Genomic DNA, 27,909 nt, shown 5'->3' on the forward strand with positions numbered 1-27,909 from the left:
ATTATAATTCAAGAACGTGCTTCAAATGCCATGCCTTCTAGTTCTTCCAAGCTATTTTAATCAGCATTGCTAGCCAACGATGCTGTTGCTCGTTGCATTGATACCCGTATGCCAATTACATTTGTATACCCAAAGAAAACGCTGATCATGTACGTCTAATGCTTTAATTTTATCTAGTTAAGATTACTTTAATATATATCATTAATTCTTAGGTGTCTCCAGGGAATTGCTCTGTAAAAGCATTAAGCTTATTTCACAGAATTCTTCTACAGCTTCGTTATAATGTATCCCACCGTAGCGCAGGGTATTCAAATAGTCTACTGCAAGCTGCTCCTTGGCTTCTGTGGACATTTGAGGGTCGCCATTGCCCACAATACCATCGCCTGTCTTTAATATCCGGTAAACCCTGTGTAAATGGAATTTCACTGTGTTATGCTTTAACAATTCCCGCAATTTATCGCTACCTTGAAGAATCTCTTCTATAGCAGGCGGTACTTTATGTTCTTCTTGTGATTTGATCTCATTATTCTGGCTTTCTTCAGTTTTAGGCTTAGTGTCTGAAGCTTCTTGCGTTTGTTCATGTACATGCTTCACAGAATCATTAAAACACGCTAAAGAACAGTAGCGTTTAAAACATTTTGGACATTTATACTGAGAATGATTCTCGTGGCATATTTCACACTTTATTACGGCCATAGAAAGTTTATGAACAGTAATATATGTGTTATTTTAGCTGTTTTGGTGAAAGCGGTGATGAGCATCGGCCTGGGTTCTCTAAAATGAATTTCTTTTATTAGCATGCAGTACATAATAGAACAACTTTTTAACCTGTAAACAATGAATACAAGGTATATAACATTGGTATGGTACTACTTGCTGGTAGGTTGATCCTAAGATTGCACCAGGCTCGGGCCTTTCATGGAAGTTACAACTTTGTTAGTCTGAAAGAACCATTACTGTCAAGTAATGAATGTCAGTGTCAGATAAATAACTACAATACATCTCTACCACCGGATTGCCAGTTAGATGCTTCATTGCCCCTTCCAAAGAAATCTCCAGAATATCAGAAACAATTATTACTGCTGTCTTCAAACCCCAATGCTTGGAATACTGATTGGGAGAGCAAACTTGAACTGAGTAAAACACCGCCATATTCTTTGCTATCTGAACTAAAAACAGAATTGTCAAAAGCCCAGACCAAAATAGGCATTCTGATTAATGCGATATGCTTTCCTAACAGACCTTCCATTGAGCACCACAAGAAAAGTGATACTGACGTTCACTTTCTTGTCATTCCAGACTTCCGCATCTATAGTGTCGGTATCGATAAGATCAAGGACTTTGCAGCTTTCGTAAGTGAGGGGGCTACTTTGGCTGAGGGGTGTCCTAAAATTTCATTTAACAATTACAAACATGGTGCTGATCATATACATGACAATGATGTGGGATCGGTCAAGGTAGTAGAAAGCAAAAACTATCCCCGTTTCGAAGGGCAAAAGTTCGATCGGGATTTGATTTTGGTATGCGGCCATATGAAACGAGATGCTAGGTGCGGCCTAATTGCTTCTGATTTGGTTGCAGAACTTACCCAGCGAGATCTCCCTGGTAATGCTGAAGTTGCAATTACTTCGCATATTGGAGGCCATAAATTCGCTGGAAATTTAATATGGTATAGGAGGTTGGGAACTGGTATAGACGGAAAGCCCAAAGTTGACGGAATATGGTTTGGAAAGGTGCTTCCATATAGCGTCCCAACCTTGGTTTCTAAATTTTCCCAAGGTGAAATTATAAAGGACTTTTATCGTGGTGGTATATCCAACAGGCAGAAATAATGCTAGTGTTGGTGTATTACAAATGCTACAAACAATGAGACTACAAACAATTAGTCCGCATATTATTTATATATTTATGAATCTCCTGCACAGAACTGCCAATCTTTTCACTTAAAAAGTTCCGTTCTCTCGTTGATAGTGTGGTATAGCGTTCGCACAAATCACCGTCGATCACATGCCTTACTGGATTGTAGTAACTCCGATATGCAAGGATATCTCTTCCAACCAACGAGTAAGCTCCTTCCGGTAAGCGGTGTTCCTTCTTTACCTGAAAATGGCTGTCAAGGTTTCCGGAATCTGCTTCATTGTCATCAAGGCCTTCTGCAAAATCGTCCCTTCGGCGGTCCTCTTGCTCACGATAAAATATATAATCTGCATCTTTCATTGTACCGTCTATGGATTCAAAAACCTCTACTTCTTTCCTCGTTATCAAAGGTATAAAGCAACCGACCGTTCCCTGTAAACCCGTATAGTAAATTACATCTCTATCCGACAATAAAGTTGACGATATTATTTGGAACGACATCGGAATATCATTGACATAAAAGTGGTTTGTTAATTTCCACTTAAAAATTGCTTCCCTAATGTTCGATGGTAAGTTTGTTGTAAGGGTTTGTATATATCCTTCAAGATCTTCCTTTAGTATTTTGTTGAACTCTTGCGGTAACCGCAGTACCCAAACATTCGAAAATCTATCACCTCCAATTATTGTGGATTCATCCAGAAACTTGATACAAGTAACATGTCTCTTTGTAATATCATCGGCAATAGCTGTAAAGATATTTTTCTTCTTGTCATATATGTACAGTGTGACCGACTCGTGAATGTCAGCTACCGCTATCCGATCGTTTTTCCACTGGTCCAATGCTACAACCTTTTTAATTGACGAAGAGGTTGGTGTCAGGGACTTTTTTAAAAGTTGTTTCTTCCCCATGCCATATAAAATTAGCGCACTGTTTGCATGAACTAATATTTTATCATCAAATGCTACTAACGCATGAACAGTATTACCAACTACTGTGTCGTGAATGTGTATTGTATCAAATAGTCGCTGCTGATTCCTTTTATATATATGAAGCCTAAATGTTTTCAATGTCCCTGCTTGTGTAGATAGTACAATATACTTCGTATCTTGGCCAAACCTTGCTATTTGGACAGAAATAATTTTACAGTCTTCAAAAATTTGGAATGTTTTATTGGTAATATTATGCGAGTAATACATGTCGTTCTTGAAAACCGACATTATGCTACAATTTCTATCCGTGTAATTTCCAAAAATGTAGAGCAGTCTATCATCATCTGGATCAGCAAGCACTGTCCTTCCCCTAATCATATTGGATTTCTGTTTTTTTTCAACTAGATCATAATCGTCTTCCTCGTCCTCATCCTCAGCCTCATCCTCTTGCTCTTCATCTCCCTCTATTTCTCTCTCTTCCTTTTCTTCTTTTTGTTCTTCTTCGCCCTCTGCTTTTCCTTGATTGGTACCACTTTGATATGATTCAGTCTTATGACCTTCTAGCCTCTTTTCAAAGGTACTACCATTCGGTATTGGAACAGAGACATCGGTGAACTGGAACCATGAATCGCAAGAAGAGAGCTTCCCAATTTTACCTACCACCAAAGACCCATTGGAATTAATGGAACAACAGCCATTCTTGAGAAGCTCAGTGGAAGCGAAGGGAGCAGCAGCTTTGAGAACTTGATTGTCAGTTATTATCATTGGTCTCACAAACATTTCGGTTCCAAGCTCATAGGAAATCCATGTTCTGCTTGAATGCAGCATTACAGAATGTATCATAGTCCCTTTTTCACTGTCTTCGGCCCGGTGAACGTTAACTTCGTCCGCTTCTTCTTCATCATCTTCATTTTCATTATCGTTTACCAACGGATCTAAATTTGGCAAAGATGTAATAGTAACGGGTTTGGATCCAATAAACTTTGTGCGGACATCAAATAGTTGCCCATTCACTTTATCTAACTTAGATCTGACATAAACACCAGAATTTAGACCTATATGCAAAGATAGGTTCACATTGGAGTCTAGCAATTGGACTGAGCATGCTACAGACATAAGTGCCTGCATCGATACAACTTCCAAAAAATTCTCAGTATCATTCGATTTCAAGCTGTAAACTCTAACAGAGGCATCATTACATGCAACTGCTAAAAATTCTGACCTATGTCCGTATGCAACTGACAGATCTGTCACAGGATCTTCTAGCTCAATCCTATCTTGAAGCTCGTTCAAAGAGTCGTTCATACCAACCTCAAAGTATACAATCTCATTGTTAGATAGTGATAACACCAATTGAGAGCTATTGGCTGCGGCTTTCGTGATAGAAATACCTGCTGGAGGAAGCCACTCTAGCTTTGACTCGTATTCGTCATTTTGGTGTTCGATGACCTGTATTAGTCTATTCTCACATACCTGGATAATCGAAGACCTTCCCATGCATGCTACTAACAATGTTTTGTCATTCTTTAGAATAAATGGGTTACTGTCCAGTTCCAACTCTTCAATAGTGCCATCGGCTGTTTTTAAAATCATCGTTAAACCTGCCAGACCGATAAATAACAATTTATGAAAAGCAGAAGTATTCGCTTTTGTAGTCCATATATCTAGTGGGGCTTGTGGCAAAGGTGATGAAATTATGGCATCGAAAGATACACCTGCCTTCAACAGCTTCGTGCCATCAGTGGATTCTATTATTGCGGATAGAGGAAGTATATTCAAAAAATGAGCACCAACAATCGGGTTTAGCAGATCTTGATAATCAGCAACCGCTAAGTTATCCAGCTCCAGTCTGGGTTTAAAAATTAGCCTCTTTCCTGGCATATAGGATGACAAAGTGTCCTCCTCGGCGTCATCACCAAGTTTCTCAAATTGATAAAGATAGTGGTTAGAGAATTCTGAGTTGGAGTAAAGAAAACCATTTTTAAAAATGTGTAGACCCTGTGCTTGGGGTATAGTGTCAAAGTATGATATAGTGATCACAGGGAACTTTTCCTTCGCGTCTGGAATTATCTTTACTTTATAAAGATCTCCAAAGTTTGATTGCAGAAGAACAAAAAACTCCTTCTTCAACTTATGCACAGTCCCGCATGTAATTTGCGTCTTCTGTGCATCTTTCCGACTGGGTAGTTGGACACTGATATCACATCGACCGCTCTCGTCCCTCAACGAGATATAATTATCAAAACCCACAATTGCATATGCAATAATAGCGTCCGGGTCACCTTCTTCAGGAGAAATGGCTGGTTTTGCTATTCCGTAGGGCTCTAAATTGGGAATTGCCAATAAAAACGATGCGCTCTGGTCTCGGAGAGCAAACTCCGCCTTTCTGACAACATGATTAAGTCCCAAATCAAGCATGTAAAATATTAAATGTCTGCTTTTATCATCAAGAGATATTTCGAGAGCTGCAAACATGGGGTTATCGTACCCGACATCGCAAGCTTCCATAGCCATGCAAACAAAGTTAGGCCGATTTACCTCTAGGGGGGATGAAATGCACAGCTCGTTCTGTTTTACGTCCGTCAGGTAGCACAATTTATTCCTCTCCATTCCTGCAACCATCATGCATCTACCTTGCGGATTTACAGCTAGATAAGAGTGCGGCGATAGCCTTCGTACCCCAGACCGACTCATCGGCTCGTTAAATAAAGTCTTCAGTTTAACGATTCCGTCTCTAAATACAAATTCACACACCGTCAAGTTCCCAGAATCTGATGCAATTAATAAATATGTATTGTTCTCAATCTTTAGCCTATCCATAGACATAATATTGGCAAAAATAGGCACACTAACCACACGCTCCAAACGACCATCTTCAACATCAAATAGATCTATGTGTGTCTGAGTAGCCAAACATAACTGCAAATCTTTCCGGCTCTTCCCAGTCTTACCAGAGCCATTTCCCTCTACCTTACTACCCACTAATAAGTCATGTTCTTTATAATTAACAAAATGTCCTACACATGAGTGAACATAGTTTGCTTGTCGCTGTAAAGTCAAGTGATAAAGGTGCAAGTCCTCTTGTTCAGTCATATCAGTTCTAATCCAGTATCAGCTGAATCGAATTCAGTTCCAAGCAACCACTAAATCTATCTGTTTATACCTTTCAAGTTTCAACCTTTCTCATCGCTTTCATTGTCAATTAAAGTTCAAATATCACACTGTACGAGCTTATCTGTAGCTATATAAGCCGCTAGTCCGTTACGCTTAATTATGACAAGTTACTACGTGTTCCATTTTATCAATATACAACCATAGAGCTACCTTTTCGGCTCTTCTATCGTGTATTTTAATCAACGGTGCCATGGAGATTTATATGCGTCTCAACAGCGACCTTGAGAGGGACTACGCATTTCAAGTTAATGACGAAGACACCATTAATTTGAAGCTAAAACCGTTATTTGATGAACAGAACGGTTTGGCAAAGTATATGGTTTTAAGACCCTCTATATTTTTCAAGAGCAAGCCTCATAAGTTTTATAAGTCAGTTCATCCCGGGTTTTTGACTGAGAATGGGTGCTTGCTGTTTGACTATGACGCAGATGAAAAACCTTATGTTGAAGAACTGGACGTTAATAAGCCTATTAGTGAACAGTTATGGCCAGGGCAGTTGGTTCTTCCAAAGTTTGAAAAATCGTGGACAGCAATTGTTACTTATGTCCTGATTATGATTGGGTGGTTGTATACTGATTTACCTGACGTTATTTCCCCCACACCGGGAATCTGTCTGACAAACCAAATTACGAAAGCGGTGATTATCGTCATTGGAAAACTTGGACATGAGGATGTTGTGGAAAGGTTAACTGCGGAGATCTATGAGACAACTGGGTTGCTTGCACAATGGTTATTCTTCGCGATTCACATATTGAAAATTATGTTCATAACGTTTTTCTTTGTTACTGGTATGATTAACCCCATTTCATTTAATCCTGTTAAAGTTTATGCAACCAGGTCTATTTTCACAGGGAAAGAAAATGAGCATTTGACCAAGATTCTAAGATCCGTTGGATGGGTTGGAGTTAAAAGAGCCACTTATGATAACTACAAGGAGACATATTATAAGTATGTAATCGAAAGGGCTGGAGGAACAGTTCCTGCATACAGGGCTGGGATTTTGAAGGATGCATTGAATCCTGGTGTTATGTTGGGTGCTGGCGAAGGCTTTCAGTCACCAATTAAGGACAGGGCTATAAACAAGACTTTCGAAATCATGGAAGAATCCCACAAGTTTGTGTTATCTGAAGAATATTTTTCAGAATTGGAACAGAATCTCAAGCGTAACGTTGAAACTTGCAAAGAAGATATGTCTAAGATCAACGCGGAGATTGCAAGATTTAGAAAGTTTGGTCTCTTTGAGTCCGGCGAGAAATTATCCAAATTAGTTCAGCAAAGAAAGGAAGTTACGCCATCTTCCAAGCTTCCAAAGGAAGTTCTTAAGTCACAGAAAAAACAGAACTAATGCACATTGTTTTTCGCTTTGTTTGTGTACTCCTTTATTGTTAATGAAAGTGCGAGTACTTCAAGTTATACTGTAAAAAATGTTCCTAGCTTACGACAGGCATTTCCTCTGAGTTTAACCACTTGTTTTACATTAGTTATGATTATATATACCAATCTGTGTATTTAGACGTGGCATAAAATTGCGGTAGGACAACGCCTATGGTTTAGATGAGAACATCAAGGGAAGAAATACTGTATATACTCATTAATTGGATTACGTGTTACACCAAATTAAATTCTTCAATGCTTTCATGTTCCATTTCGTCATTGTCGGGTAATTACGACTGTTGTTCATCTTTATATTGAAAGTTTCTATACCGAGCGTCAGTGACGCCGACTGCGAAAATGAAATATATTATTGAAACAGTAAAATAATAAAAAACAAGCAAATATGCTGATAGATTATTTTATTTCTGTTGCATGCTACTTTTTGAAGCAGCTTTGTAATGCGTTAAAGGTTACTACAGCTGCTATACACTTCAAATCACATTATGCAAAGTCCGTATTCGCCTACGAACCTTTACAGCGGGTTCAACTATTACTGGTTTGACAGTGAAATTGACTTTGCGAATCAAGACTTGGAACTAAGAGTACTCACCAATCCCTACGATAATGTTACTCCGCAACTTGACTTGGATACCGCCTTGGTGAAGCTAAATAGTCCTAAAAAGGACTTTGAAACCGTTCTCATCGAAAAGAAGCTCAACTTCATTTGGAAGATAACCAAGCGGATGGATAAGCTTGTACGTTTCGATACTTCTGAGGCTAGACGTGTATTAAAAGAATGGTATTCTGAGAATGAAACCGAACTTGAAGCCACTTCTAGTGTTTCCATTGATGAGCTTACAGAGGTCCCTGATGTGTTTAACTACGATAGTTTGGAAGAAATCATTAGTTTTACTGGCGAAGAATGCCCAGACTCTGGTGATTTCAATATTATTAGTCTTGCTCGAGGCCAATTTGGAATTGAAGGAAGGTACCAAATGTATGATGATGAAAAACAGAAATGTATCGGAATAGTTGCAAGGACCATTGGGTTAGATGAGGTTGCTTTGAGACGTTCAAATAGAATACCAGGCTGGCCAGGTTTCAAGAGAGTGGGCCACGTTGCTACCCCCCCTGCATTTGAGAATGATGACAGTTTCGGCAGTAAAACCGCTGAGCTCATTACATCTGAAAAAGGCTCTGAGTCCTCCGGCAGTGTGTTTTCTGCTGTTAAAAGACTTTCTTTGGATGGTGGCACGTTCACCGATGCCAGGTACCAACCCATAGAATTCATTCCATCTGTTCCGGGGCCTAGAAAGATAGAAAAGTATGATGAGCCTGATATACATCCTTCAGTCCCCACATTTTGCGATTCGGACTATAAAATGTTACGGCGCTCATTGTACGAACCAAGGTTATGTTATTACTCTCTACATGGCGGTGTCCACTTCGTTACCCCAAGGTTCCTCCCAGGTCACCAGAATCCTAGTAAGAGGAACCACGACTACTTTCTCATTGCCATTGATAACAACAAGTACGAACATCTCACCCCTACTCAGAAATGTTTAGCCTTATTCTCATTATGGAGAACAAGCAGGCATTACTTCGAAATCAACAGTGTTCCTGTTGAAACCCTAATAGGGCATGAAAACAGTTTGGCGCAAGTTACTAAACTATATGGAACACTAAAGGATGCAGTAAAGCATACTAAACCCTCTCAAAAAGTCAAGCACGAAATTCAAAGTGTTCACCGCTCCCAACCAAAAAGACATGGAAATATAACATCAATAATGCACAAATTGTTTAAAACAAACAAAAGCAGAGCACTAAATGTTAATGCGCCATGAATTAGAAGACCCTTTCATGCCAATTGATTCCTAGAAGTATTAAAACAATCATGCGACAGATTTACCAAAAGGGTTAATGCTGTCACCGTTAATAGAGCTTAAATACTTTCGTAATTTTCAAAAAATGAAATTAACACGAACGTTCCGTACGGGACTCGAACCCGCAATCTTCTCCTTAGGAGGGAGACGCGTTACCATTACGCCAACGAAACTAATAATGCGTTGGATAGTGGTAATTATTTCACGCCTTTATGCCACATCTTACGGCTAATGCTGTAATATCAAATATGTTACAGCATACCAGGAGTTTGCACTTGAATGTGAGATTGCTAGGTAGGAATTCCATTAGGCTTATTTCTACAGCACTATACTGTGTTAATCACATTGCGAACAAAGTAAGCGTCGACGATTATCAACAATGCAAACATTGTCGACGCGGTCGTGGTCGCGTGACTGTTTACTCTCTGCATAGTTGGACATATGCTGCCAAATTGAAGAACACATTGACATCCTTTTGCATAATTAGAATTGAGGTAGGGTGGTTATGCATGTAAATTGTCCTGGTTTACTTTATAACATTATCAGAGCATAGTAGCGTATTTAATGATTGATTATAGATTTTGGTCAATGAAATGCGCTTTAGTAGTCGATTTTTACAATTCATAGCTAAAATGGTATAATATGGAATGAAGTAAGCTGAAGCTTAAGCAGAAGCAGAAGATAAATAGGTTGAAGATTTAGATGTATCGTCCTAGTAGACGTAATAAGAATGGAGCTAATGAGGTTCGAGGTCCTAATAGTGCTTTGACGCAGTTTTTGCGGGAACAAGGTATTAGTGCAGAGGCCATTAAGCAGCGTTGGGAAAGCACTAAGCAAAATGAAGTTGCAGAAGCGGACGAAGAAACCAAAACCAGCGATGATGAATTTATAGAAAGTGTTAGTAATACCGATGAAGTGATTTCTGAGAAAGATGCACCAAAGTCGGGTTCAGATTATGATTCTGAAACTGAAAGCGACAATGAGGTCACTACTAGACGAAGACGAGTCTTGCGGTCGGCTCAGGATGATTCTGATGAAGAAGAATATGGAAGTGATACTCCAAGCGGGAAGATAGACGGTCCATCAAAGGCAAAGGATAACGCAGCAGAACTGCAGAAAAGGAAGATTACATTACAGCAGCGAAAGCGTAAGAAGAGAAAGGCGGCAGCGTTACTGGATAAAAAGACCCAAAAAATTCCCCTGCTGCAGGACCTCTGTATTTTAGCTATTTGTCATAGGATTATGAAATATAGCCAGGATAGTAATAATGTTGACCGTCATATCAGAGCTGTTCTAGGTGGTATCTCAATTGACAATCTCAACAAGTTGGCTGCAGTACTATCTAAAAACAGGGCATTGAATGATAATACACTACAGCTCTTTCTTCATACCGAACTTCTAGAACTTACCTTCCATGATTGTTCTAAAATATCTTTTGATGCTTATAAACAGCTTGCAGTGTTTACACCGCACCTAACCAAGTTATCGTTACAAATGTGTGGGCAACTGAACAATGAGGCGATATTGTTCATTGCCGATAAACTACCTAAACTAGAGGAGATATATCTTGACGGTCCATTTTTGATAGATGAATGTACTTGGATTGCATTTTTCCAGAAGATGAGAAACAGACTTAAAGCATTTCATATTTCAAACACCCATAGATTCAACGATGCGGCCTTGGAAAGTTTACTGCAGAATTCTGGGGAGACACTAGAGTCAATACAGCTTTCGAGATTAGATGCACTCAGTGCCTATGGATTACTCACACAATATTTACGCAACGAGAACTTCCACACACTTATTTTACAATACCCTGCAGATGAAAAACATGTAAGTGATGAGATAATAATAAAATTGTTAGGTAGCCTGGGGTCCAATTTAAAGGTGTTAAAACTTGATGGATGCACAGACTTGACGGACTCTGTACTTACCGATGGTCTCACACCATTTTTGAGATATGGAGACAAACCAAGTTTTCTGGAGACGCTCTCATTAGAGGAATTAGATCAAATCACATCGGATGGATTCCTTTATTTTGTATCTTCTGTGGCTCTTCCAAACTTAAGGAATCTAAGTTTGTGTAGATGCTTACAGCTTGATGATTCATCAATTGTAGAACTTTGGATTAATGAATGTGCAAAGTCTTTGGTATATCTAAACCTAAACTCCTTAAAGCAATTGACATCCATGGTATTTACGCTGATGCAATGTCCAAACCTTAAGCAATTAAATTTAGGATTCGTTCGATGCGTGAATGATGATGCTATTAAGGTTATTGTTGAGCAAAACCCAGCGTTGGAAATAATTGAAGTATATGGTAACAACTCTATCACGTCCAAAGCTACCGTTAAAGAAGGCACAATCCTGGTGGGTAGACAATGCGACAGTATCTAAATTGGAATGACAAATGCTAGCTTAAGTATTGATGTACTCTCCCATGAAGTCTATATACTTTGGTTGCTGGTTGATCTTTTCTAAGTTTCTGAAGGTCGGTAGTGGTTGGGTGCCCTCCCGTCTTATAGTGGCAATCGATTTTCCAACTATGGAATTGTTAATTTGCGGAACATCAATAGATATACCAGGGTGTCCATTTTCCTTGAATGTTGAACTCTTGTACCAATCCTTCGAAGGCTTATTATAAGGCTTCCACTGTGGGTCATTAATTTTAAATGTTGCATCTATCAGAGGATCCCAGGTTTGCGGTACAGACAGCCTGCGCTCGTGTTCCATAATATCATTATTACTCAAATAAAACGACTGATAGTCTTGAATAATGTCATTTATCACAGTGGTTGGCAGGAATATTTCTGTACCCAATTGACTAACAAATTTATTCAATTTCGTGAAATTCCCATGCGCCTTTTCAAATTTATAGTATAACAACCAAAAGGCAGTGGAATTTTTCAGTTGTGGCATTTTGCTAAAGTGATTGAAATGTTTTCTGGCTTGCATTGCGTTCTTTAAAACTAGCCAGTTCATTTTCAATAATTGTACAATGACTACCCCGATATTATGATCATTTAAAATGGATAGAAGTTGCGACGATGCTCTTTTTTTGGGCCGATCAAAGTACGCATTTATGACTTCCTCTAGAAACTTAGTATACGCATTTTGCTGCGACATTATGAACTCGTCAGAATCCATGACACTTGAATAATACTCCGTGATCTTAATAGCGCTCAGGTAATCGACAATTAAAGCATCCTTAGTTGGGTATTTAGGTATGAAATTCACCAGAGCGTCCTTGTATAACCCACCGTAATGGTCTTTGTCCTTGTGCATAAGCGACTTGAGATGTCCAATATATCGCTCTCCTAAAGTGTTATCCTCAGCAGGGACTGCTACCATCCCACGCTGTAGGACCTGAGAGACAGCAGCCTCATCGCCATTTTTCATGAGCCAGTTAGCATAAAATTGCCAAAAATGCTCGTAATGGTAGCACGGTACCAAAGCCCTCTCAAATGCTGAAATCGCTAGATCGGTATGGGTTCTTGAATCGTTTACAATGAACTCCAGGTATAGATTCCAATTGTTCAATTCTTCCTCAGGAAGAGGATTTAAATTGTAAAAACTCTGAGTAATCTTAGATTCATATTTCCACACGTCATTCACAAGCTGCTGTGTCTGCACAAATATTGTTTCAATGTCAAATGTATCTTTTAACTCCCCGGGAACAACTTCTGGGTGCTCATCTAGCAGTGCTTTAAATGTAGTATAGTACTTAGCGTACTGGTGCAATGGAATTTTTGCCAAATGTGAATAAACAGCAAAAACTCTGCTCCACTCCTTATTATTAGTCTCAAATTCAATATATTTGTCCCAGAAAGTATGCGATAGAAAATGGTAACCAACGAGCTTCTCTGCAGTCTTGAACAGGCCTCTGACTTTCTCGGTATCCTGCTCATCGGTAACAACAATTTGTAAATAATCATTCCATAGGTCAAGCGAGGTTGGAAAAGCATCAAGAGACTGCTTTAAAATATCCAATGACTTCTCAACACCATCTACTTGATGAGCAATGTGCACAAATTTTTTCCAGTATCCAAATAGCAAAGGATAACGTGAAACAACCTCCTCAAAAACACCGTATATCGCTCCTTTAACTTTTGAATTGGGATTTGGATATTTTACAAGTAACTTTTCAGTCTCATCAACTAAACCTTGCAAGCAATTGATATCAATCCAGTTAAGTTTCTCAATTGAAGCCTTCCAATTCGGATTTTCTTGTAAAAAGGCATTATCAAGAGAAGAAAGTATGCGATCCATATGGAAAACAAAAGCTTGTTAAATCTGTTAGAAGCCTCAGTAATACCAGCATTGACAGATTCACAAGAGCTGCTTATTTAGTGAATTCATATGTCGCATAACATTCTTGAGTACTACTATAAACCGGTAGTTTTTACAACGATGTACACAAGTCATTGAATACGAAGCTCTATCTTTGTAGATTTTGACTTCTATCCTTGTTTACCTTGTGTGCATCCACGAAGTTAATGGCTGACCCAAGCAACTAAGGCTTTGTTCTAGTCCCTTTCAAGTGATTAACGGTTTTTGTACTATTTTTATTAGGTTTTTGTGAAGAAGTTAAAGGGCTAGGTTCCTTATTTGGTAATATATTTCGGAATGAGCAATCTGCGACCTTCGGATATCGATGATGAGGATATGTCCTTCGAAGATATGGATACTACCCAAGATGCAGGGAGAACTGTCCAAGCGAAGAGAGATAGTAATTCGGTTTTAAGTGATGAAAGAGAAGAAATACGTGGTTCCTCTTCTCCTTTAGGGAAGGGTAGTCATGATCCTCCTGTTCCATCTACGATCTCCTCTCCAGCTAGTACTACATTCTCTGGTAAAGATAACCATCGGTATTCCACGTATACTGAAAGTGAAGATGGGGAGTTCTTAGGTGATTTTGAGGAGCTCAACAATACTGATAGGGTGGATGACTGGCTTCACTTTAAAGGCGATATGAGAGCGGAGGCTTACAAGGAGAACGACGATGAGGACGAGCTAATTGAACTTCAGGAGCAGCTGGAACAGAGATTGAAGTTTTTTAGCGAGGATACAAGGGAAAAGGACGCTGCTAAGATCTTCGCGGATCACATACCTACTTTGAAGAACGCTCCTAACCTACAAAATATATCGACGCGTAATAAGCCAGCTAAAGCTACAGTAAAGAAGGAAGTGCGGTATCAAATCCCATTGAGCAGATCGCATGCTAATTTGAGACAGAGTATTTCTTCCAGGACAGGCTTGGATAGTAGGATACGTAACAAGAAGTCGATGCCCATTATACCGCGCTTCGGTGATGATCCCATGATGAGTGAGGAAAGAGAGGACCTTGCTCGCGAAACTGGACAAAATCGAGATCGTGATGACTTTTGGGATGGCAAAGTGTCTCTGAAACCAACGTACTACTTCCCAGAAAACGACGAGAACGAAGATGATTTCGAACTTCCATTTCATGGAGACGATGCCAAGCTTTCACTCAATAACTTTAAGGCTGTATACATGGATGCTGGAAGCGATGACGATCCTTTGAACTTAGCTCCCACCCAATACAATATTATTCAGGACGATGCTCTATTGACTCCTCAGCTTCACAAATACTCCCGGAAAACTACAAAAAATCTAGATGATTTCAGAGAAAAGGACCACAGAAGGCACAGGAAGATGCATAGCAGGGGGTCTGTGAACTATAGATTAAGGACTATAAAACAGGAAATTGACCACAACACACCTATGAAGGCAGGTTCCATGTCTTACAATCCTAAACTTAAGAAATGGGAAGGAAACGAAGAAATATTAGAGAGATTCAAAGCTATTGACTCGTTAGACACTCATAAGGCACTTTTGATTACGAAAAAAGACTCTTTGCGATCATCGCCGTCGCGGAAAGCTACTTCAATGAACAGCAATGGCAGTAACAATGGGAAGCTTGTAGGTAAGATGATGTTCGATGAAGAAAATCTGCGATGGTACAACATAGAAGGCAGAGAGATAGATCCTTTTGGTGGTATAGATGTTACAATTAAGGCGAAACCCATCCCTCAAGCAACTTCTGCCTCTTTAAAGACTGTTAACTTCCAGAGAACGCAAAGTCAGCCTTCCAATCCACACCTTAACCTCTATGCTGGACGTGCACCCTCTACCAGATTTCATTCTCTCGGTAATGGCCTCAACTCAAATCCAATATTTAATATCTCAGGGAAACAGTTGGAGAAGTTCTATCACGAGGAAAATCGCTGGGCAAGAAAAATCGGCGGGTGGTTCAGCTCCGATTCCAGAGAATTTGGAAATGACTTATCGTATATGTATGAAATCCGTAATATGGTGATGAACTCTGCCAGGAACTGAACATGCATTACGAGTTTGTGAGGAGTTTAAAAAGACATTAAAATTGACTAAGGTCAGCAACAAAGGACAAATCAAGTTTTTAATGTAATGGTCATGGCGATGATTATACATACCTACAATTTATGATTTAAATGTACTATATTATAAACTGTCAAAGGACAATTTGATTTTTAAAGTTTAAAGCGTTATTAGATGCAGTAGTATCCGCTAAAGGTGTAAACCTAATCTTGTAAGATAGTAATGCCGGTAAAGGTAAAAAATGTAGTAATATATCAGGGTAATAATGGTGGCTTGACTACATTAAGATCATAATGTATACGTATTAAATAGCAAAACTAATAAGTTTTGATAATAGTTCAACACGTGATGCATTGAGATCATTTCTCTGTGAAGATGCACTAATAAATCTACTTTAAATATAATAATTTCCAAAATCCGTATCCCATTTGATAATCTTTCAATGCTGAAAGCCCGCGTAACTGATCACGTGTATGTTAAATACTCAATGATAGATTAGTAGACTACGTATATAGATCTAACCTTAGTCAATGACCACTTGCTTTCCTTAAACTCCGAGCCATATTCTCCTATCTACCTATGGTGTCTTTATATTCGTTAACTTATGAGTCCATCTTCATTACTTCGGCAGATTTCGAGTCGGTGCTAGCCATTCTCCTACTTCTCCATACGAATCTAATCCATCGTCTCCTTCTAGCAGCTGTCTCTATTTCCTTTGCAACCTGATAGGCTTTCAAAAATATCATCTATACAACAATTGGAGGGTTGGCCGAGTGGTCTAAGGCGGCAGACTTAAGATCTGTTGGACGGTGTCCGCGCGGGTTCGAACCCCGCACCCTTCATTACCTCTACGGGTCCAATGGTCTAGTGGTTTACGACGTCGCCTTTACACGGCGAAGATCCCGAGTTCGAACCTCGGTTGGATCATGAGGTTTTATTTTTTATTTCCTTAAACTTATGTTTTTAAATGCTAACTGCTATGATGAACATTTGTACAATCTAAGGTTTTTACGGTGCTCTGAAGTGTTTTGTATCATATTATAATCTGTGGGTGTACAAAGGCTATGGAATCTTTCTCTATTGTTGCTAGGGATAAGGTGGCAGTCTCTAAATCGGGATCACACAACGATAAAGTCGGTATTCCCCATCCAGATGATTCTGCGCGTGACGCAGTATTTCTAACGAATATAAAACATATATTTGACGATGACGACGACTATACCATCAATCTGGGAGAGCTGGGTCCTATCGATTCGGATGACGATATAGAGCACGTGATACTTATACAAGTGGATAGTCAGTCCGAAGTAAAAAAGGTGGAGTTAATTAGTGATGAGTTTCAGCTCTTAAACTATGAATTGGAGTCCAAAAATGATCTTGTACTGAATATTTTGTCCAAGTTTCCAACGGAAATTCCGAATGAGAACTCAGTTGAATTGAGTGAACTCATAGCTAGGTACCGTATGCAGAACAACCATCTTGCGAAGTTAATTAATGATCTATAATTTAAAAGTTATCTAAAAATCAAGTAATACAATTTAAGAAATTTCTTCCATATTTGCTGGCAATGGCCTAATCTTTATGGAGTAATGTTTCTCTATTTCGTGCAGTTTTGATACTTCATCCTTTACAATAAAGTTTAATGCGACACCTTTCCGGCCAAAACGTCCGGATCTACCTATACGATGAATATAGTTTTCCAGTAGTTCAGGTAAGTCATAGTTGATGACTAGCGAGACTTGCTGTACGTCAATTCCTCTGGCCCAAACGTCAGTGGATATAAGAACTCTGGAAGTTCCCGAACGGAAGTCGTTCATGACTCTATCACGTTCCTCTTGCTTCATATCACCGTGCATCGAGGAGACCGTAAAGTTAGCTTCAGCTAACCGTTGTGAGAGCCAATCAACTTTTTTCTTGGTATTACAGAATATCACGCACTGTGTTACAGTCAGTGAATCATATACATCGCATAAAGTATCGAATTTCCACTCCTCCTTGTCCACATTGACGTGGTACTGTTTAATGCCATCTAAAGATATTTGATCTCTTTTCACAAGGATTTTCACGGGGTCCGTAATGAATTTTTTCGTTACTTCAATGATATCCTTACTCATTGTAGCACTCACAACCACTACTTGTACTGAGGTGGGCAGCTTTGCAAAAATATCGTATATTTGCTGCTTGAAACCCAGTACTTCGCTAAGTAGCTCATCTGCTTCATCCAAAACAAGCATTTTAATATGTCTCGTGCTTATTATCCTCCGTTTTATCATGTCAAGCACACGACCAGGAGTACCGCTTACCACATGACATCCCTTGTTAAACTTCTTAATGTCATGCTGTAAAGCCTTACCACCAGTACAAGCGTGCGCTGATACGTTCATATAGTCACCCAAGTTACTCACAACATGGCTGATTTGAGCTGCAAGTTCTCTCGTCGGCGACAGAACCAATGCTTGCAACTCTTTATTCTTAGTATCTACAACTTGCAACATTCCAATAGTAAATGTAGCAGTTTTACCAGTACCAGATTGTGCTTGAGCAATAACATCTTTACCTTTGATAATCTGAGTAATAGCTCTTGATTGAATTGCTGATGGAGCTTCAAAGCCATAGGCATAAATTCCACGAAGCAAATCTTCCTGCAGGTTCATGGCCTCAAAAGTAGAGCAGATAGGCAACTTAGTAGATGTCTTAAAACTTAATTTACGATCAGCATTCCTATTAAAAGACATCTTCTTGTGTATTATCTCATTAGGTTTATTTAATATTACGCTTTAACATGCGATGAAGCTTTTAGCGAGTTTTCACTTTTTGCTTCACTACCAGGCAGAACAACAACGCGAGAAGTAAAGGCCATAAAGATGAAAGATAAGGTGCTGATATCTATTGCTGGGAGTCGTTCTATAGGTGTGTATAAGACGGGCCTGAAGATTAAAGAACGTTTGAGCTTATTATTCCCATATGACATTATAGTCCTTGACCTGGATTCAATGACCAAAAGCAAAGTCAAAAGCTACTCTAACGAGGACTATGACTTCCAGACAATCATCGAAACTATATCAGCGCCGTCTAATAAGTTACAAATAGTGTTGCTATGTGGATCTTACGCTTTGTACAATAAAGATATTAATGATGCTGCAAGAGTTAAGGTATTCTTGGACAGTGAATGCGATAATAGACTTATAAATTTGATTAAAACTACTGGTGTTAAGGACAAAAATGATCTCAGTTTAATTTTATCTCAATATCTTGATGTATTGAGGCCGGAATATTTGGGATATATCCAGCCTACAAAGGCAGTCGCTGATATTATAATTCCGTCTACCAACGAATCCATTGGGACTGATATTATTATAGATGGAATAGTGAAAGCGGTAGAGGATATTCAAGGTACTCGAACAGTAAAACAGCATGGTAAAAAGTTGTTCCCGCAACTGGACTTCCAATTGGAAAGAATGGACCTTGAAAAGGAAAGGTACTACGATTTAAGCTAGAATTGTCATACAGTATCAATTTAGCATTTAAGTAAACTGGCCTATGCGGTTGCATGCTATTTAATATAGTCAAATCATGTCATATGCTGGTATAAGCTATGGTTCTATTACTGCCAGTTTTTTAATGTTAGCAACTGTTTAAATTAATATAGAAGCGTTATAGACACAACAAGAGGCTAACAGCAGTGTGAATATAGCAGATAAAATACTATGATATATAAAGTCTTACTTCTTTGAATGGAATAACTGCCATATATTATAGCGTTATGCGATGGCCCTAAGTTAATCTGATTTTGAAAAATTCCGTTCCCATCTTATTTCTTAATTTTACTCAACGTCATTGATTAGAGCCAAGAAATAAACTCATGGGTGGCCCTTCAAAGGTATTTACACGTGGTTTAAAGACCCTTTTTACCACAATTCATGACGCCAAGTCTCTAACAACTAGGCAGCACCTTCTTCATAATATTCAGCTGCTAGATCGGGCATTGAATGAGGCGACACATAATAAGACACTGCTATTTGAAAGTAAATATAATCATCGGCCACTATTACTTAGCTCAAAGGATACGATAAGACTTGAAAATGCCATGAGAGAATTTGTGGAAAGTCTACAATTAACTCAAGGTTATAACCAGCACTTGCAGTTAGATTCTAAGCAGAAGCTTGGAAAAATAGGATTGGAGCTGTTTATGGAATGTCATAAAGGAAAGATTTCTCCTATTGCCTCTGCGCTTTCACTTGGTCTCATCTCGATATATAACCGGCATCCTTCGAAGCAGACGCTCGAAGCCATTACTTCCTCTGTGCGTAAAGCTAGAGACTTCATTAAGGCTAATAAGGTTAATTTAACAAGCCGCGAAGAGATAGACTCGCTTGTGGACAGCCTATCACTGTCTCTGGTGGATTCAGTTGCGGTTAAGAAGGTACTAGCTACGTTAGATTACAAGCCCTTTTCCATGGACACTGTAAGAGTGCTACGCGGTAAGAAAATGCAGGACGAAATAGAAGTATCTAAGGGCTGGAAGTTCCCTGTTGGCGTTAGCTCCGCCAGCGAATCATATCTGCGGTCATTGGATCTTCCTGTCAAGAAGCTAGTTTCCACTGAAAAAGCTATCGTCTTGTTGTGGGATGGTCCTGTCTATGAATCTCGTAAGATTTTGCCAACTTTGCATTATGCATCCAGGGAGGATAAGCCTGTTCTTCTCATAAGTACGGGGGAAGTTAGCAGTGAAGCATTAAGTGTTATTTCCATTCACAATAACAAAAGTCGTCGTAATGGCGCAGTTTCCAGAGTCGTACTTTTGCGATACAATGAACGTGATCACAACGGCCTCCCATTACATCAAAACATTGCTCTTGCTTCCTTTTTGGGACTTCCTAAGGGCTGCGAAAGCATTTACTTTTCTGATTACTCAGAGTCAATACCTAGTAAGGCGTCTGGAGCAGACTACTACGGGTCTTTAGAATCGCTGAAGGCTACTACAGGTGAATGTTTCTTATACAATTCATTACAGGCTGAGAAACTAGGAGATTCGCAGCACTCTACAACTACGATAACACTGAATGTGGGTGGGTCTTCCGAGTTGGAGATTGATCAACGTCGTGCCTCATTAGATGTTATCATCAATGATATTCTGTCTCACGGTCTAGCTAGCGGGTTTGTTCCTTCTCATAGTATCTCCATTGCGAAATGTGCTGGTCTAGTATCCACAGATGGTCTCAATTCTGCCATTAGTGATACGTTCTCCCGGCCTATGCAATCAATGTTAAGCAATATGAATGGGCTAGCCCCATTCCATGCAGCTGGACTTGTTGCGCGGACAGTACAAGAGACAAAATTCTGTATCGCTAGTATGCCCACAGGAGAAACAGATCTGATAAAGGCTGGACTACTAGAACCATGGCAGACATTAGATGAAATACTCGCCAATGTCTTAGACTTTGTGCGGCTATTGGCAGGATGCAATGTTGTAGTGTCGAGAATCTGTGAAACGCCAAAATCGCGTGACAAGCAAAAAGCTTAGAATATAGCCTCATAATATTGTCCGTTGCATAGACTTTATTTACGAGAATCGGATGCAGTTATCGTACATAGTATTAGAACATGAGGTTATAGATAGTCTCGATCGTTGTTTAAATTAAATGAGCTGATGTTTGCCAGTGAAATAGCAAATGCAATGCAAGTATACACAAATAAAATCGCCAAATGATGTCACACTTCTAGATGTCAGCACCAGAACCTGTAAGTCCTGTAGTACCATGGACTAGATGCAATCTTCGTCTTTCTTAAAGTGTTCTCATGTTTCATCAATTCTACATCTCTAGGACTCTGTCCTAAACTCAAATCTATTCTCTCAGCAGGAATATAGATTTGCTTGTTACGCTTGTAAAATTTGTGTATCACATATGCGCATATCATCAATGGTATCGATAAACAGTTTTGGAAGAATGTTTTAGCATCTCCATCCTTCACCGACACATATACCTCACCGACAATTAGGATTGTATTCAAAATAGTTCCCAAGATACCAGACCAAATGCCCATCATCGACTTGAAGGCAATGTCATCGGTAGAGAGACCTTGCGCCTTCAATGCTTTTCTAAATCTTAGTTGAGAAACACAGATGCACCACCAGGTGAAGAACGATGAGATGGAACAAAGAGCAAACAACCAGTTGAAAACGTTGGTTACATTAGACACATTCACTAGGAAAGCAAGTAACCCAAATAATGCAGAGACCAGTATTCCCACTAACGGTCTACCGCGTTTATCAACATAAGCAAAAATAGAGGGCAATTGACCGCAAGCGCCTAAGGATTGCATGACACGGGAAGCCGCATAGACCGAAGAATTGGCGACTGATATCACCGCAACCAATATAATCGCATTCATGAAATGACCGATGTTTCTACTAAACGCGCTAGTTCCCGACAATGCAAGCACAAATGGCGACGTAGCGACATCATTGGAATTATTACCATTTAACCTCTCATCAGTGTACGGAACTAAGCAGCCAATGATTGCAACTGTTGAAATGTAGAAAATTGCTATTCTCCAGAAGGTACCCTTTGCAGCTCTGGAAATTGACTCTACTTTGCGTGACTCACTCGCCGTAAGTATGACCAATTCTGCACCACCAAAAGTAAAAGCTGCGGAAATAAATGTATTACATAAACTGTTGAAGTAAGGCTTCTTAAAAGAGCCAGGATCATGCCAGTACTTTGCTCCCAAATAACCATTTTCGTTTCCTGGACCACCGCCGCATATTATGACGATACCGATGACGAGAAACACTATAATAGCAAGTATTTTGACAATGGAGAGCCAAAACTCAGCTTCAGCAAAACCACGGACAGCGAATAAATTAAGTGCAATGACAATAACGTAGAAGATAGTTACCCATACTGAAGGATTCACCGAAGTGTTCCAATGTCGCATCGTCATAGCCAACCCAGTTAGTTCATTTGGAAATGAGATCAACCACGACAATGCATACGCATTAGAAACCGTAAACCCAATAGAAGGTTCCAAAAAACGCGATACATGTGTCGCAAAAGACCCTGACACAGGATACTGACAAGACAACTCTGCGGCCGACTGAATAACACAGAAAATAGATAAACCTACAATGGCAAACCCCAGCAACAACGCTCCAGGACCCTCAGTAAGAGATCCACCGATACCTATGAATAGACCTGTTCCTAGCGTGCCACCTATCGATATCATCGTTAAATGTCTCTGAGAAAGAGTTTTTCTGAAAGGCTGATGTGCCAAAATAAAATTATTACGTTCGTATTCGTCCATTTTAGACAAATCAACACCCTCTGGTATTACAACTTCATGCCTTCGAAAGCCATCCATCAGCCTCGTGAAACGTGTACCAGAAACTTCATCCTCATTCGTTACCCAGGTTGATGATTGGAAAGAGTCGACCAGTTCTGTGTCCGTATATTTTACCATGGTTTATCTTTGTTATACCCTGTGCTATTATTCAGATATTCAAACAAGGGCACTTTCCTCGAACAGGATTAGCCTATAAGCTTATGGATCGTAGCAGCAGGTTGATAAAAGTTATGAACTTCGGTGCAGTTGACGGACTTACCAAGTGTGGTGATGTCTGTCGCCACAATTTTGATATGTTCTATGCAGTGAACGATACTAAACTTCTACACCTGGAAATCATCATGTACGTGAACACAAGTGCTGCAGATTTTCCGTGGGGCATGGAAAACTTTTCCATATTGGGATTTACATTTTCACATCAGATGAAATTTCAAGCAGCCGAGATGCCGAGAGATGCCGAAGTGATACAGCGGTACGATGGGAGATAGCAAGAAATAATCATATAGTTATAGCGTACGTTAAGTCAACTACCGCGATACTGTAGAAGTCGCCAGCAGTAGAGGGTCAAGAGGTCGATAATAAGCTACCATTATATCGATGCTCTCAGGATACAGTTCAAGCTCGTAGTCGGACATGTTAGTTAGCTACTTTAAGGATTCTGCAAGGGGTTCGGATTGCAGAATTGCTCTAGTAGTAGTGCAATTGTAGTTATGCACTAGTTATACTTGTATGAGCTTTGTAAAGTAGTAATGCGCGTCTCAATAATAGCCTCGAGATTAGGGATTGGATGCTCGCGTCGCGACCTCTAGTGCATTAAATCACGCAACCGCTGCTGCCGAGGCCCTTCAGCGACTAAGCACTACTTCTGCGTAAGCCATCACCCGCAAAATTAGCACGGGTTCCACCGGCAGAAGAAGATCACGTGACTAAACCCAATATGATCCCAATATTAATGTAGCCTATTGGTGTACTAGGCTGTAAACAGTGTTAATACATGTGGTAAGTGCGCTGAAAGAAGAATATTGAATAACTAGAAAGATTTAAATGGACCCCGAGAACTTTCAGAAACAGTTAGAGTCGCAATTGCATGTCTCGAAATTGCAAAGCGTTGAGTCCAAGCCAGTATACGTCTCATCCGTTGAGGTTACCGATACTGTATCCAACCCTTTGTCAGAAGGATCATTCAAAACAATTCTAAACCCCTTATTATCCAATCCATTACAAAGCTTAACTACCACCATATCAGCTTTAAAAAACATTGAAAAGAAGTTAATGCTTACCGGCCTCTATGATGATGTATCCATATCACTTACAGAAGACCATTCAGAATTTGTGAAGCAGTTTTTAAAAGATGCCACTCCTAAGGATATCAATATGGATCTACCGCTTCCAATTAGTGCTCAAATCAAACTTACACCAGTTTCTTACAGGAATTTGTCGTTAATCAGCACTACAAGGGACAACTTTGCTTCTGTTGGTGGCCGTGTCTCACTCTTGAACAAATATGGCTACGCCGAGACCATAAATTTGCAAGGTGAATTGAATGTGGATCCTTTCACTGGGAACTTGAATGAAAAGGCCGCTAATGTGAAATGTTCGGTTCCATTCTTACACGACCCTTCAGTGAAAAGCGTCTTCGACTTCTCTTATTCGCTCTCGGATCTTCGTGAACAGCCTTGGATAGCAGAGTCGGATCAAGGCAGACATAGACAACTAGGTTTAAACATTGGGGTGCACAAGCCTTGGATGTCGCTTAATCAATTCTATACACCTACTACTTTCAATGGCCTATCAATTATACTTAGAGACCTTGTTCCGAAGACAGATGCTACAGAAATTTCTCTACCATCCAAAAACGTGTACTCCAAGTTAAGTTTAATTTCTCAGATGCTTTACAGTAACATTAAATCCATTGGAACTGTACCTACCCAGGGAGTGAAGGTCAATTTTACCAATGAATTCGTGCTGAAGCAGTCCGCCGCAGGCCAAAACTTTGGTAATACCTTTGACAAGTTAACATTATCCTGCGAAGCACACAGATCTTTCCTCAGCGAGCAGCTAACGACAAGTCTAAACTTTTCATGTGGTTCTATTTTTTCCCCATCAACAGACGGGAAAGTTCCCGACGTTCATTTCATGGACCGCTTCTACGTTGGTGGTCTCTCATCGTTAAAGGGTTTCCAAACTAACATGGTTGGCAACACATCTGGTGATTCATTTTACAGACTTGGTCTCTATTCCTCCATTGGTTTACCTAAAATGCCAAAGATATCACCAATTAAGTTACAAACATTCGTTAACGCCGGTGATGTTTTTGCATTAAAAGACGGTATCCCAGAGAAGTTCGCCGCTGCTACTGGAGTTTCATTGATTTACAGCTCTAGGATTGGAAATCTGGACCTCACGTATGCTATACCGTTAACTTCTAGACCACAAGATGAAGCAAAACCCGGTTTTTCATTTGGTGTTAAGATCGCCTTTATGTGAGACTATAATACCAAAAAGCTTCACCAATAATGAATCACACGTTTTAAGTATTCAAAATGAAGTGTAAAATACTCACCTTTACATTTTCTAATTACATATTCCTTAAAATAAGCTTAGCAATATTTTATTTCTTTGCCATGTCATCTTAAGGCTTTTTACCGCGCGCCAACTTTTTTATGTTACTTTAACTTGTAAATAGCCTTCAGCAGGTTTAGCAAGAATTGCTGGACAATGTGGATGTTCAAATGCCAATTCGATAATCCCAATAATCCATCTGAGTTTCACTGTATATCATGCCTCTTTCTTAATAACAAGGAATATATTATAGGTAGAGCAAGTAAGAGTGCCATTGTAGTAGAGGAAAAGGGCGTTTCTAGGGTACATTTAGGAATAACTGCTAAAAGTGAGCTTATAGAGGTTCAGTTATTAGGTTCGCAGATGAGGCTTAACAATAAAGCTATAACGAAGGGTGAGATGTTGAAGTTTTCAAGAGTTGCAAGTCCTGTAAGACTGGATATTGGTTCCCATAATGTCCCATGTACCTTGGAATGGTTAAAATGGGAGATAAAAATACCCAGTACTCTAAAACTGGATGAATTCCCGGCAAGAAAAGAATTGAATGATTTGGATATTACCTTTGTCCCGTCGTTATCTAAAGATACTACTCATCAGGTTGTTGAGCGACATCAAGACGACAGGGAATATGATAAATATCTGTTCTCGCTGGTTAAAGGTATACCATTAGTTGAACCAGGGTTTTTAAAAGGTCTTATGTCAAGTTTACAGTCAAATTGCAATGATTTCGAGCAGACTGTGAATCAATTGCTGAAGCAATTTAGCATATTTCCCAACTTTAAACCGCAATCCCGTCCCCTGTATGGCTTGCATATTATCTTAACAAAAAAGGATGAGTATGATATGTTGAAATATACTCTAGAGTTAGGAGGTGCAACTACCCATTTAGTGTTAGACATACAAACCTTAGGGCATTTTGTTTCTCTTCTGGATACGGGAAAAGTGATGATCCTAACGTATGGTACTGCGAGCAGTGCCAGCAGAAAGGAAACCTTGAAAAGGCTTGAAAAGATCACCAATTCTGTGGGATTACAATTAACAACTGTCAAGGATTTAGTAAAGGCGATTGTGAATGAAAATATTCACGACATTCTGCAGCTTCGATCTTCTGAACACAACAGTACAGAGACGTCAAAACCAGGTGCTACCAACCTATCAGATAGTTCCTCTAATAAAAGGCCTATTAAGGAGGATCCTCATAAATTGACGCCAGATAGTCAGCCTGTGATAAAAAGAAGAAGAACCAAGCGTGTTCAGCCGCTGGATAGTCTGTCCTTTTTTGCTGGAGGAGTATCAAACGCTGACGTCAAAACAGAGGGGGATACTCAGCTAGGTGCAGAGCAGACAACCGCTCACAATGACCAATTAGATACCAAAAAGGCTACCGAATCTGTGAAAGAAGAGACCCCTAAAGGCCGGGAGACAAGATCTCGTGCATCAAGGGTCAAACCCTTGCCAAATATGATGCTTAGAGCCACAGACAATGATACGCATACAATCGACTCCGAAACCACAGCCAACAGTTCTATAGGTCAAACATCACATCAAGACATAGACAGTGAGGATAATATAACCTTTAAGCACGAATTGAACCCCGAGGCCGTGGTAGAACAGACACGACCCTCCAAAAGGCCGCCCAAGAGCCAGGACGACGAATATAGCGCCAAACGTAGTAAAACTCCGTCCTCTCCACAAACAGCAATTGTAGATGCAATTAAAGAAATAAAAGAGACTGAGGTTAATCAAATAAGGTCACAGATTATAGAGGTTGCTCCGGATGAGCTAACCGAAGAAGCAATTACACAACTACAATGCTTGGCTATTACAAAGACGATGCCCATGATTTCTAGGCGCTCCAGTAATATTGTACCTGCAAACCCAGAATACGGTAATCGCAAGAACTTTAAAAAGTTCATAAAAGTTTGGCCAAAGTACATGAAAGCTGCAGCAGGCCTGGGAAAGAAGACCCGCAAGACTACTACCACTTCCAAACATTTTATTCCATTAGAACCTTACACAACCGACAACTTTAGAGCACAAGAGTTTTCAACTTCTGAATGCATGCCAAGCCACACCTCATCCGCTGTCAGCGTACATGAAACCGCGCAGCCTTCAACTTCAACTGAAGAACAGCCCGCTCTTTTTGTCATCGATGGCGAAGATAGCGATTATGAGCAAACAAATGCCCAACCGGGCGCAGCCCATAAGTCCATGCCAACTTCAAACGAAGTAGATCAAATCAACGACGATGAAGAGGACGATGACGGGCCCAAGTTCGCTTTCCGCAGATCAAGAAGAAACAAATGACAATATATCGTGTAAGTTTTTAGGAATGTTTATCTAGTACATATCTTTGACATATTTATCGGACTATCATATCAATTAATTACGTATAAAGGCAGTTCAA

The 27,909-nt window shown here is 39.7% G+C and overlaps 15 protein-coding genes and 3 non-coding genes across 18 annotated transcripts; 12 read left to right on the top strand and 6 right to left on the bottom strand.

The window, feature by feature from the left end:
* Window positions 1-201: 201 nt before the first annotated feature.
* Window positions 202-696, bottom strand: HIT1 (Hit1p; the record flags this gene model as incomplete). Its single annotated transcript, XM_018133289.1, has 1 exon — window positions 202-696. The coding sequence occupies one exon, from the start codon at window positions 694-696 to the stop codon at window positions 202-204; it is 495 nt and encodes a 164-aa protein (XP_017988585.1).
* Window positions 697-863: 167 nt separating this feature from the next.
* AIM32 (Aim32p) lies at window positions 864-1,832 on the top strand (the record flags this gene model as incomplete). Its single annotated transcript, XM_018133288.1, has 1 exon — window positions 864-1,832. One exon carries the CDS (start codon window positions 864-866, stop codon window positions 1,830-1,832), a length of 969 nt encoding a protein of 322 aa, XP_017988586.1.
* Window positions 1,833-1,872: 40 nt separating this feature from the next.
* Window positions 1,873-5,880, bottom strand: RSE1 (U2 snRNP complex subunit RSE1; the record flags this gene model as incomplete). The annotated part of the gene is made up of 1 exon (XM_018133287.1): window positions 1,873-5,880. One exon carries the CDS (start codon window positions 5,878-5,880, stop codon window positions 1,873-1,875), a length of 4,008 nt encoding a protein of 1,335 aa, XP_017988587.1.
* Window positions 5,881-6,151: 271 nt separating this feature from the next.
* GSF2 (Gsf2p) lies at window positions 6,152-7,306 on the top strand (the record flags this gene model as incomplete). The annotated part of the gene is made up of 1 exon (XM_018133286.1): window positions 6,152-7,306. One exon carries the CDS (start codon window positions 6,152-6,154, stop codon window positions 7,304-7,306), a length of 1,155 nt encoding a protein of 384 aa, XP_017988588.1.
* A 532-nt stretch (window positions 7,307-7,838) lies between these two features.
* On the top strand, window positions 7,839-9,179 carry AW171_hschr63553 (HFL263Wp; the record flags this gene model as incomplete). Its single annotated transcript, XM_018133285.1, has 1 exon — window positions 7,839-9,179. The coding sequence occupies one exon, from the start codon at window positions 7,839-7,841 to the stop codon at window positions 9,177-9,179; it is 1,341 nt and encodes a 446-aa protein (XP_017988589.1).
* Window positions 9,180-9,319: 140 nt separating this feature from the next.
* Window positions 9,320-9,391, bottom strand: AW171_hschr63554. Its single transcript has one exon. It is a non-coding gene; the product is annotated as a tRNA-Arg (tRNA).
* Window positions 9,392-9,920: 529 nt separating this feature from the next.
* RAD7 (UV-damaged DNA-binding protein RAD7) lies at window positions 9,921-11,615 on the top strand (the record flags this gene model as incomplete). Its single annotated transcript, XM_018133284.1, has 1 exon — window positions 9,921-11,615. The coding sequence occupies one exon, from the start codon at window positions 9,921-9,923 to the stop codon at window positions 11,613-11,615; it is 1,695 nt and encodes a 564-aa protein (XP_017988590.1).
* A 21-nt stretch (window positions 11,616-11,636) lies between these two features.
* On the bottom strand, window positions 11,637-13,487 carry PRP39 (Prp39p; the record flags this gene model as incomplete). Its single annotated transcript, XM_018133283.1, has 1 exon — window positions 11,637-13,487. The coding sequence occupies one exon, from the start codon at window positions 13,485-13,487 to the stop codon at window positions 11,637-11,639; it is 1,851 nt and encodes a 616-aa protein (XP_017988591.1).
* A 357-nt stretch (window positions 13,488-13,844) lies between these two features.
* BFA1 (Bfa1p) lies at window positions 13,845-15,578 on the top strand (the record flags this gene model as incomplete). The annotated part of the gene is made up of 1 exon (XM_018133282.1): window positions 13,845-15,578. One exon carries the CDS (start codon window positions 13,845-13,847, stop codon window positions 15,576-15,578), a length of 1,734 nt encoding a protein of 577 aa, XP_017988592.1.
* Window positions 15,579-16,355: 777 nt separating this feature from the next.
* AW171_hschr63558 lies at window positions 16,356-16,438 on the top strand. The gene has a single exon. It is a non-coding gene; the product is annotated as a tRNA-Leu (tRNA).
* An 11-nt stretch (window positions 16,439-16,449) lies between these two features.
* Window positions 16,450-16,523, top strand: AW171_hschr63559. The gene has a single exon. It is a non-coding gene; the product is annotated as a tRNA-Val (tRNA).
* A 137-nt stretch (window positions 16,524-16,660) lies between these two features.
* ATG31 (Atg31p) lies at window positions 16,661-17,101 on the top strand (the record flags this gene model as incomplete). Its single annotated transcript, XM_018133281.1, has 1 exon — window positions 16,661-17,101. One exon carries the CDS (start codon window positions 16,661-16,663, stop codon window positions 17,099-17,101), a length of 441 nt encoding a protein of 146 aa, XP_017988593.1.
* Window positions 17,102-17,134: 33 nt separating this feature from the next.
* Window positions 17,135-18,331, bottom strand: FAL1 (ATP-dependent RNA helicase FAL1; the record flags this gene model as incomplete). Its single annotated transcript, XM_018133280.1, has 1 exon — window positions 17,135-18,331. One exon carries the CDS (start codon window positions 18,329-18,331, stop codon window positions 17,135-17,137), a length of 1,197 nt encoding a protein of 398 aa, XP_017988594.1.
* Window positions 18,332-18,460: 129 nt separating this feature from the next.
* Window positions 18,461-19,093, top strand: DAS2 (putative uridine kinase DAS2; the record flags this gene model as incomplete). Its single annotated transcript, XM_018133279.1, has 1 exon — window positions 18,461-19,093. One exon carries the CDS (start codon window positions 18,461-18,463, stop codon window positions 19,091-19,093), a length of 633 nt encoding a protein of 210 aa, XP_017988595.1.
* Window positions 19,094-19,458: 365 nt separating this feature from the next.
* TCM62 (Tcm62p) lies at window positions 19,459-21,120 on the top strand (the record flags this gene model as incomplete). The annotated part of the gene is made up of 1 exon (XM_018133278.1): window positions 19,459-21,120. The coding sequence occupies one exon, from the start codon at window positions 19,459-19,461 to the stop codon at window positions 21,118-21,120; it is 1,662 nt and encodes a 553-aa protein (XP_017988596.1).
* A 203-nt stretch (window positions 21,121-21,323) lies between these two features.
* On the bottom strand, window positions 21,324-23,057 carry SAM3 (bifunctional polyamine/amino acid permease SAM3; the record flags this gene model as incomplete). The annotated part of the gene is made up of 1 exon (XM_018133277.1): window positions 21,324-23,057. The coding sequence occupies one exon, from the start codon at window positions 23,055-23,057 to the stop codon at window positions 21,324-21,326; it is 1,734 nt and encodes a 577-aa protein (XP_017988597.1).
* Window positions 23,058-23,984: 927 nt separating this feature from the next.
* On the top strand, window positions 23,985-25,427 carry AW171_hschr63565 (HFL254Wp; the record flags this gene model as incomplete). The annotated part of the gene is made up of 1 exon (XM_018133276.1): window positions 23,985-25,427. One exon carries the CDS (start codon window positions 23,985-23,987, stop codon window positions 25,425-25,427), a length of 1,443 nt encoding a protein of 480 aa, XP_017988598.1.
* A 231-nt stretch (window positions 25,428-25,658) lies between these two features.
* XRS2 (Xrs2p) lies at window positions 25,659-27,809 on the top strand (the record flags this gene model as incomplete). The annotated part of the gene is made up of 1 exon (XM_018133275.1): window positions 25,659-27,809. The coding sequence occupies one exon, from the start codon at window positions 25,659-25,661 to the stop codon at window positions 27,807-27,809; it is 2,151 nt and encodes a 716-aa protein (XP_017988599.1).
* Window positions 27,810-27,909: the final 100 nt, after the last annotated feature.

Source organism: Eremothecium sinecaudum, chromosome VI (assembly GCF_001548555.1).
Source record: "Eremothecium sinecaudum strain ATCC 58844 chromosome VI, complete sequence".
Taxonomy (NCBI): domain Eukaryota; kingdom Fungi; phylum Ascomycota; class Saccharomycetes; order Saccharomycetales; family Saccharomycetaceae; genus Eremothecium; species Eremothecium sinecaudum.